The sequence below is a fragment of the Aptenodytes patagonicus genome, chromosome 20 (assembly GCF_965638725.1).
Source record: "Aptenodytes patagonicus chromosome 20, bAptPat1.pri.cur, whole genome shotgun sequence".
NCBI classification, from domain to species: Eukaryota; Metazoa; Chordata; class Aves; order Sphenisciformes; family Spheniscidae; genus Aptenodytes; species Aptenodytes patagonicus.
Window position 1 is genome coordinate 8,264,535 of NC_134968.1, and position 10,142 is coordinate 8,274,676.

General features: G+C 55.7%; 1 gene segment (V, D, J or C); it reads left to right on the top strand.

Moving 5' to 3' along the window:
* The first annotated feature begins 8,125 nt into the window (after positions 1 to 8,125).
* Positions 8,126 to 9,571, top strand: LOC143169228 (T cell receptor alpha variable 1-1-like). The segment is given in 3 exon segments: positions 8,126 to 8,174; positions 9,051 to 9,346; positions 9,524 to 9,571. Coding segments are annotated over 3 exon segments (393 nt in total).
* Positions 9,572 to 10,142: the final 571 nt, after the last annotated feature.

A 10,142-nucleotide genomic window follows, 5' to 3' on the forward strand; every position in this document is an offset into this window, starting at 1 on the left:
ATAACTCATGCGGTCATCCCTTCCCCCTTGCTACTTTATTTCTGTCTTTCTTCCCTTTATCCCCCTTTTTTTCTTCAACGCCTCCACCCTTCCAGCTATCCTTCACGCATTCACCTTGCCACCACCTATTAATGGACACTTCCATTAGTGCACGTGTTGACATCCTCTGGAAACTCTTCTCCTCATCATCTCTCTTTGTTCCTGAGTGCTTCTGCGGGATTTGGTCTGGGAAACAGCAGGCAGGGCTGGGCACAAAGCAGGGTTTGACTGGTTTTTCTTCTTTTTCTCCTTTTTCTCCTCGGCAGTGGCTGCGGGCAGAGCCCAGGTGCAGCAGGAGCCGTTGGCAGAGACCACCGAGGGCACCGGCATCAGCATCAACTGCTCACACCCCAACATACAGATCACCGACTACATCCACTGGTTCCGTCAGCTCCCGGGCCGAGGCCCCGCATTCATCGTGAGCGGTCACAAAGGCACCAAAGATCTGCAGGACCCTCCGGGGCGGCTGTCGGTGGCGGCAGACCGCCGGTCCAGCGCCCTGCGGCTCGCCCGGCCCCGGCGCGGGGACGCGGCGGTGTATTACTGCGCCCTGGGAGACACGGGGAGAGGAGCCGGGGCTGCGGCCGGGCACGAACCGCCGCGGGCGGGGCCGGGCGCGTGTGTCGGGGGCGGGGGGACAGCCCCGGCCGGGCCCGCCAGGGGGCGCTGCCGCTCGGCCCGCCGGGGCCGCCTCGCCCCGCCCGGCCCCGCCCGGCCCCGGGGCGGTTCCCCCGCCCCAATGGCACTGGCTTCAGCACCGGCACCGGCATCGGTACTGGCACCGGCACCGGGACTGCCGAGGCCCCGCAGCCCCCGCCGAGGCCCCGCAGCCCCGGGAGGTCCCCCCGACGCGGCTCCAGAGCCGCCCACCGGGCAGAAACCTTCTCCCGCCCCTCCCCCCCCCCCGATCACCCCCGCACTCCCACCGGGAGGCAGGCTGAAATCCCCCGCCACAGTGGCGGTGGCGCGGAATGAATCGCGACGGGAGCGGTGGCAGTGTCCGGCGGTGCCCGGGAAGGAGCGGTTGCAGCCGCCGGCCCCGCTGGCTCCCGGCGAGGAGCAGCGCCTTTCTGCTCTGCACGGGGAGGCGGGCAGCAGAGACCCTCCTGCCCACGGGCAGCCGGGCAGCCCTCGGTCCTGCCGCACGAACCGGGCACTGCTGCTGCTCAACGGGCAGGGGCTGGGGATCTCTTCCACCCCACTGACGTAGCCGGGCCCTGTTAGAACAGAAAGACCCAACTGGTACAGTGCGAATACAAGCCTTTGCTTTGAAACCACAAGCAGAAGTGGTTTCTTGCCGGTAACCTTGTAAATAGGCTCAGATACACAATTACAAACTGAAGCCTCCAGCTCCACAGCCCGCTTCCAAGGCGCTCCTGCTGGTGTTGGAAAGGCATCCTGTAGAGCTGGCAGCTCCACCTCGGCACCAACATGAGAAGGAGATACTGATTGTCACAGACGCCTTCAAGTGTATCCCACAGTGGCTGGTGTTCAGGACATAGAGCTTGTTGCACAGGATTCCCCTTAACCTCAGACTGAGAGCCTTTGGTGTTGAAGTGAAGTCCAGGAGATAGGAGGGAAGCTTGAGCTGGGCACTTGTTGAAGGACACATCTGAGACTCAAGCTCAGACCTCAGGAGAGAGCCACGAAGAGATCAGCTAAGTTGCCCTGCGGGGCTGAAGGTCTGAGGTGAGTGAGAGCTGGAAAGAGGCCTCTGGGCATGGGGTCCTGGGCCCAGCCGGTCCCCAGAGAGGCCTGTGTGGCTGTAGGAGCTGACACAGCTGTGAAAGTCCATGTTCGCAGGCTTCAGAGGCAGAGAGGAAAGGTTGGGCCCTGTCCCCTGCCTCAGCTGGGGACTGTTGTGGCAGCTATGGTTGTACTACAAGGGAACTCCTGGCAGGTCTGCAGTCATTGGAGAGCAGAGGGCAGCCCACCGTCCTTCTGCCATGGCCTCGACTGTACTGGCACCGGCACCGGGCCCGCCGACGCCCCACAGCCCCTGCGCCCCGCAGCCTTGATCCTTTCCTTTCCTTGTCTGTGCTCCTTCCCCTAAACATCCCATGTTTTGCATGATGCCAAAGTACTTTTTCACTGCATCCTGTAAAGAGTCTGATCCCCCTGTAGGCAGAAACACCCCTGAGTTTATAGGGTGATCACCTCACCCTTCTGGGAGGTGTCATCCCTAGGCAAGGGGTCGATCATAATGCCCTAAGGGTTAGTGAGGAGGTTGCAGTAAAGAGGGTTGTGCTGGATGTCCTCCTGCCAAAGAGAAGCGGTGTGTCTGACTCTGGGAAGGGGTGTTTACAGCAGGTGCTGTTCCCAGAGACGTTTCCCTTGAAGAGCCTCATCCGTGGCCTGGGAGAAGGGAGAGAAAACCCCTGTGGTGACAGGGAGTCAGACTCCTGCTTGCAGTGCCTTTGGCTGTTCCTGGTTCTACCTCCTTTCAGACTCTACCGAGGGACAAGGAGCACGTTGCGTGGTGCAAAGGGGCCTGTCTCCATCCCCGAGAGTGGTGGGTGCACCCTGCCTGTGGTTGGGCACTGGATGGCAGAAGTAGTTCACCATGGACACTCCTCCCTTGCTGGGGGCTGGTTGGGCTGGTTGGGATCTCCAGGAGGAGCAAAAAGCCGGGAAACAGCCTGCAGCCTCCTCTTGCCTGACAGCAGGCGGCTTGAGCTCTTCCTTTAGGCTCTTACATGATTCTTTTTTTTTCTGGCAATGTGACCTGGAGCTGAGAGGCAGCGCTTCGACACCAGAGTATGTCTGCTTGAGAGGATACTCAAGCACCTTCAGACTTGGAGGGCTGAGAAAAGCCCAGCTGTGGCCTGACTGCCCAAAGATGAGCCTGGCCAGTGCTGAACAACCTCCTCTTGGCCCTTGCAAACCTGGAATGCAGTAAGGGTCGCGATTTGGTGCCTGTCTTTCCTTGGGCTGTGCGCTTTAACAACTTTAATTAGTCTCCCTACAGAGCCTCCTCGTGGCAGAGGTGTGGAGTCCCAAGCCCTCCTGTCTGCAGCAGCAGGGAGAGAGTTTTGCTCCACCCTCTGCACTGAGGTTTGGTGGGTGCTTTGGGCTGGCAGAGGGAGGAGAAGTGGTGAACCTGCAAGCTTCAGCTCCCTCTTTCTGTGACGTCCCTGGACGTGCCGTGCATGGGGGAGTGTGACATGGGACTGGCACATTCTGGTGAGACGCCACGTTCAGGCTGGGGAGGAGCAGAGCAAGAGGTTGTCCTGCCAGTGGTGGGAGGGGACATTCAAGTTTGACTCTGCAGGAAACTGGGAGTGATTCCGTAGGGAGAGCAGGGACTGCAGGTGGGAATGGAAAATCACCTGGGAGATGTCAGCTGTAATGGGGATGGAAGGAGGAAGAAGACTCTGCACATCCCTTCTAGTGTTCACAAGTACCTTTCTATGGGTTATTTTTGCACAGGTGTTTAGAGAAAGAGAGAGCTGCTAGGGTAGAGTCCAACACTAGGAATGGAAACTTCTCTCCCAGGCATATTTGACAAAATGTTGTCAGCCTGTGTAGGAATGGCCAAAATTGTTAGGGGAAGGCTGGGTGAATGCAGGGTGTGTTGAAAGCTCTTTCTGGCTTTACAGGTCATGCGCAGAAGAACTCTGTGCTCCAGCTCCCTCTAGAAAGGACCATCCAGGCAGGACACAACACAACGCTGCACTGCAATTTCTCCACCAGCAGTTCCAGTCCCTACGTCTACTGGTACCAGCAGCTCCCAAACCAGTCCCCTCAGATGCTGCTGTGGGGGAGCAAGTACAAAGCTCATGTGGATTCAGGGAGGTTCTCCTCCATGCTGTCTGCAGAGGCCTCCCAGGTGCTTCTGCATGTGCGGGATGCCGAGCTCCAGGACAACGCTCTCTACCTCTGCGTGCTGAGCCCACATCCATGCCCTCACTGTGCAGCACTGCGCAAGAAGGGGAGGGTGTACCCTGGGAAGCGACTCCCTCCCCATCACTGCTTGTGTGTAGCTGTAAGCTCATCCTGCCCCGGAACCGCACACTGGCGCTGTGGTGAGGCTGGATCTCTGCCTCCCCAGCCTGTGCAGCAGGGAGAAAATCTGAGCATATTTCAGTGAGTCAAACAATTGGTTATGCTGGAAGGCACCTTTTGAGATCATGCAGTCCCTGCTCAAGCTGGGTCAGGTAGAGCAGGTTGCCCAGGACCATGTTTGGTTGGGTTTTTAAACTGGTGCCCACTGCCTCTTCTCCTGTCAGTGGGCACTACTGAGAAGACTCTCTTCTTCATTCCCTCCCATCAGCTATTTAAACACATTGCCAAGGTCTCCAAAGAACCTTCTCTTCCCCAGACCGAACACTGCCAGCCCTCTCAGCTGATCCTCATAGGAAAGATGCTCCAGTCCCTGCACCATTTTGCTGGGCTCACTCTGACATCTTTCTTGTACTGGGGAGCCCAGAAATGGAGCCAGCACTCCAGACGTGGCCTCACCAGCGCTGAGTAGAGAGGAAGGATCAGGTCCCTTGTCCTGCTGGCAACACTCTTCCTACTGCAGCCCAGGATGCTGCTGGCCTTCCTTGCCAGCAGGGTGCATTGCCACAGCAGACTCAGGAACACCCCTGAGCCGCTGAAACTGAGCGGGACACAGCAGTGAGTATTCAGGAGAAGTATCCCAGCTGCTTGTCCAGCTCTGACTCTTCCCTCAGTGTCCATCAATGACCACTGTTGGGGAAGGGGGCTCAGTAGGCCATGACAGCGGATGTTTGCAGCAAGGCCTTCAGAGGTGACAAAGAAAGCTCAGTCTCTGTCCCTGGAGAAAAATGTCTCTGTGAGGTACTGGAAGGTGGATGGGAAGCCCCATTCCCACCTGGATGGGGTAAGAATGATAACATTTGGATCCCACCTGGAGGTAGAATTCAGGTCTGTTTTCATGCTGGGATGTTTCCAAAGACCTGTGAGAGGTTTCAGGATCTTGCAGGAAATGCAGGACATCTGGGAGGGCAAACAATAAATATGTTGGAATTTGGGGGTGTAAACTAACTCCCTCCACAATGACATTTCAAGTGACCTGAGTGCTTTTTCACACCCACATTACTTCTGACACTGGTTGCTCATTTGGCCAGTCTTTCCCTTTTCCTTCATGTTTGTAACTTCTCAGGTGTCCTGAAAAGTGACTGCCATGGCTTAGCATTGCTGCAGGCATTGCAGGGAGACACTTGAAAGGCTGAGCTCAACATGGGGTTTGCCCCCAGAGCCTAGTCTCAAAAGACCCCATTTTCTCCTGGGACAGGAGCCTTTCAGTGTCTTGAGGAACTCACACACCTGAGGAACTTGAGCAGAGGCCACTGTCAGGGCATGTGGAAGGTGAGAGTGGCTGCTTCACTAAGGCTGTCAGATCAAGTCCCTTTTCCTTTCAAAGGGGAGAAGAAGTAAAAGGGAAAGTGATAAACAAAGCACACAATGCCAGCAATCTCTGAGTAAGTGATAAGGGAGACAAGGAGGGAGAGCAGAGCTCTGCAGCCTCTAATTGATGGGCCATGAGGAAACTATGGGTGTGGCTCTGAAGTGGGTCAGGCTGAGTTTATGACAATTATGGATGTTTGAGGTGGGTCCTGTGGGACTAGGCTACACTTATTAAGGAGTACTTAGGAGAAGGGTCAAAGGTGGGGGGAAAGAGAGGACTGGGGAGGAGCAAGGGGAGGCAACAGAGGAAGGAGAAAAGGAGGTACCTGTACCTAAGCAGGGGCTGGTCATGCACTTGTTGGGAGGAGCCCTGTGCCTGATCACCACAGTCCCCCCTGCCTTCTTATTAAACCCTTTCTTAACCATCTTCACTCCCTTTCCCATGTGTGAGTGCTGCAAGGTCTGAGTGCCAGGAACTGGAGAGACTGGTGTGAAAGAGGGATCTGGGTGCCAGTAACTGGGCAAACAACCAATGGCCATAGGGATTGTAGGCCTGGGTGCCGGCAACTGGATGGACCCAAGGGGTGTGCTGCAAGGTCTAAGTGCCAGCAACTGGAGAAGAGGCCTCTGGTCACAGGGCCTGTCGGTCTCTGTGCCAGCAGCTGGAGGGACTGGGGTGTAAGGCAAGTCTGGGTGCCCGCAACTGGAGAGGGAAGAACATGTCACAGGGCTCACACCTCTTGCTGTCAGCAACTGCAGGGACCCCATTGCACCTGTATGTGTGGCAAGCCTAAGAACCAGTGACTGGAGGGACCTCAGTGTGTTTCTAGTTTTTCTTCGTGAACGGAACCCGATGTGCATGAGTGTGTATGTGGCATTTGCTATCATATTTCAGTTTGGCCTAGCCAGTGAGCACGAGGAAAAGCCGACTCTGAAGTCTGAGACAGGGGTGGGTAAGGGAGCCCAAGGCCAGCACATGGCTATTAGACAGGCTGATATTACCAAACTGTGGTAATGTTTGAGGGATCTGCAATTGTGGGGGTGATTGTGAGAGGAGTGGGTGATTGCATGCATCTGTTTGCTAGTGGACATGAGGCTGGCCTAGCCAGAGAGAAGGAGGAGACCCAGGTGCTGGGCAAGAGGGCCCAGGCTCCAGGCAGGGCTATTAGATGGGCTGAGGGCCTGTGCTGATGTCTGAGGGATGCACAAATGTGGGTGTGCTGGTGACTGCAGAGGGTGAGGGGGTGTGTGTTTTCACTAGGGAACTGCATGTCACAGACATACTGGAGACAGTCATACAAAGGGCTACTTTGATGATGAAGAGACTGGAGCATCTCTGACATGGTGATAGGCTGAGTGAGCTGGGACTGTTCAGCACAGAGAAGAGAAGTCTCAGGGGAGATCTCATCCATGTGTGCAAATATCTGAAGGGAGGCTGTGAAGAGGGTGGAGCCAGGCTCTTCTCCATGGTGTCCAGTGACAGGCCAAGAGGCATTTGGCACAAACTGAAACAAAGGAGGCTCTGTCTGAGCACCAGGAAACGCTTTTTCACTGGGAGGGTGAGGGAGCACTGGCACAGGATGCCCAGGGAGGTTGTGGAGAAATTTGGAATTGTGGGGTTTTTTAACGATGGGGGTGGAGCATGGGTGTAGATAGATCCCAGTACGAATGGGACTCTGGCTCCACAGAGTGTTGATTAAAATACCATTAGCTGGAGATAACAAAGAGGGTAAAAGTGGAGAGCAGGTTATGCCCCTCCAGATGCTGGGAACCCTGAGTTCTGTGGGTCTGTGCCTACTCAGGTCAGGTTAACTTAACGATAATGAACAGTTTGTCATCTCTGCCATGACTGGTGCATGGGATCACATTGGAGTTGATCTGGAAAGGGGGTGGGAGTAGGGCATGCCACCTGCCCACCCCTTCACATGCCCTTTCAGCTCTGGGGTGCAGGGCTGCCCTATCCCCACCCCTCACAGTGCAGCACTCCAATGGGTCCCCTATGTGCTCCCTGGGATAGGGGATGACCCACTGACCCCTCATCTTGTTCCCTGCTGACCCCTCACCCTTTCCCCAAGAGTAGGCGTAGGTTGTCCTTGTCATCTCTGCGTTTGTGGCATCTAACAGCAGCACTGCTGCCAGGTTCCTCTCTCGCACTGTGGGTTATTCCAGCAGAATAAGACACAGCCAGAACTCCTGGGCTGCTGCACGGCAGGGTTCATCTCCTATTTTGGGGGATTTGGGGGAGAGGCCTTGTTCCCAGGCAGTTGAGGAAAGGGGAGAAGTGAGAGAAACAGAAGAGACTTCTGTTCCCAGAAGAAATAGCAGTGTCCCCAGAGAGCTGAGGACCCCAGAGGAAGATGTGAAACCTCAGTGGGGAGGAAACCCCTGACCTCCCAAATGGCCCAGCAGTGGGTGTGCAGAAGAGCAGGCGATTCTAGCTGGGGAGGTGAGGGCTCCACTGCGAGCTGACCGGGAACAGCCCCTTCCCACGACTGGGGCCCCCAGGGCCCCTGAGGGAGCCACAGGTGTTGCTGCTGGAGGAGGGAGAAACCCCGAAGGAGCATTTCAGGCACAGGAAGAACAGATCACTTCTCTTCCCCGCTTCTTCCTCCGCTCCCCCAACAGAGTCGTTTCCGGCAGCTCTGTTATCTCGGGGCTGGGAGGTGGTTTTCTGACTCTCTCTCACTCAGCCAACAGGCAGGTCGGTCTCGACATGCACCTCGGCTATCTCGTCCTCACGGCTTTCCTGGGGCGACTGCTGGGTAAGTCCTGCCTTTTCATCAACGTATACTTCTTCTTCCCCTGTGCAAACCCTCACCAGCCTTACCCGGTCCATATGGGAAACTACTCTTGAATTACAGGAAAACATTGGGAAATGCTGCCTCCCATTTGTGGTTTTGCACCAGTTCTCTCAAGATGCTCTTACTGTTGGAAAGAAGAGAGTTGAGATACCTCAGAGCCCTTCTCCATCTTTTCTCTCCCCTTCACTCCATCTCTCTCTGCCTTTCTCTTCTGATCCACCTGATGTCACCATAGGAGATCTCAGCTGTCTCTGCAGCCCCACATTTCCCCCTGGCCAACGCAAATTAGCAGATCTTGTCAAAGCTGCCCCAGGGACTTCAAAGCTCTCATCCCATTGACATTAATAGGGTGTCCCATTCTGCCTCCTGGCTGGCACATACCTGCCGTGGCTTCCAGTTTTCTCCTGGTTGTTGACACAGCCAGGGCTCCCTCTTTCTACCATTCAGCTCAGCATTACTTGGGGAGCTAGGAGCGCTCTGAGATGACAGGGATGGGGAAGCAGGATGAATCTTTTTGCCATAGCTCCATGGGCCTCTCAACCTGCTGGAGGGGTGCTGGGCCCAGCACACAAAGGTCAGGCATCACAGGCTGTTCCCTGCTCCTCTGGGCAGTAGGAGAAGGAGCAGGGAGGACGAGCAGGGGCACAGCACAGCTCTCCTCAGGATCCACGCTGGGCTGAGAGCTCTGAGCTCCTGCCCAAAATCACTTGCCCAGGCCTCAAGAATTTCCTGCAGGGCAAGGGACAGGGAGCCTTCTCCATCAGGGTTTTGCATCCACTCTTGGTTTGCTGCCTGGAGCCTTTCCCTGCCAAGCTGCTGACCTTCACTTTCTTCCAGGCACCATGGGGCAGACCACCGTCACCCAGCAAGAAGGACAAGTCACAGTGAAGCAGAGACACACCTTCCAGACAACCTGCACATACCAGACCTCTGACCTTTATGGCTTGCTCTGGTACCAGCAGAGGAAAGGACAAGCCCCACAGCTGGTCTCATATCAGGCAGCATCTGGCTCCAAGCGGAACGGCCGTTTCACCACGCTGCTGAACACCACAGGGAAATACAGCCTCCTGCAGCTGGAGGAAGTCGAGGTCTCTGACAGTGCCTTATACCTCTGTGCTGTGCGAGACACCCTGGTGCAGGGAGCTTCCTTGGCTGTGCAACAAGCCAGGGGAGGGAGGGGGTGTGTCTGTGGTGCAAGGCTGCGCTTGGGGGAAGGGGCCCTCAGCTCTCCCCTGGCAGCGCTGCTTCCCTGTGCACCCAGAGATCTGCAGGCCATGATCCTGTGATGTAATGTTTTCTGTCCATTCCAGACATCAAGCTATGCAGGCATGGTCTTAAATATTCCCGTACCACACTAAATGAAGGCAATGTCTTCTTGTTGCCAGTGCATGGGAAGCTCCGCTGCCTGGTAAAGTGCAAGCAGCACACACATGAGCCATTGCATTTACCTATTAACGATCTGTTCATCTTGACCACTATTAATAACTGCAGGCACACCCATCCTCTCTGAGAGCATCTGCGTTTGCCTTGTCTCGAGATGGTTCCACTGTGTTATTTCCCTTTTGAAGTTCAGCCATGGCAGTTGATGTAAAGAGATGCTGTACCTTTTCTTCTCCTATCTACTGGTATGACAATAAACCAAAACAAATGCAGACAATGAAAAGCTCCACCCAGGCAGCTCCCAGCATGGGGCATCCACGGGCCCTCATTCCCCTGTGCTCTCTGAGGAGACAGCACCAACCTCAGCCTCATATCAGCAGGTGCCTCCTCTACCCCATCGGATCATTGCCCCAGTTTGTCACTGGCGGCATTAGACGTTCCAGTGGGAGCTGGTCTTTTCGTCCTGCTCATCTGGCATTATGAACTGGCATGTTTGGTAGCAAGTGTCCTGTGTCTGCTCAGTCACAAATGATCAAACTGTGCCTGGAG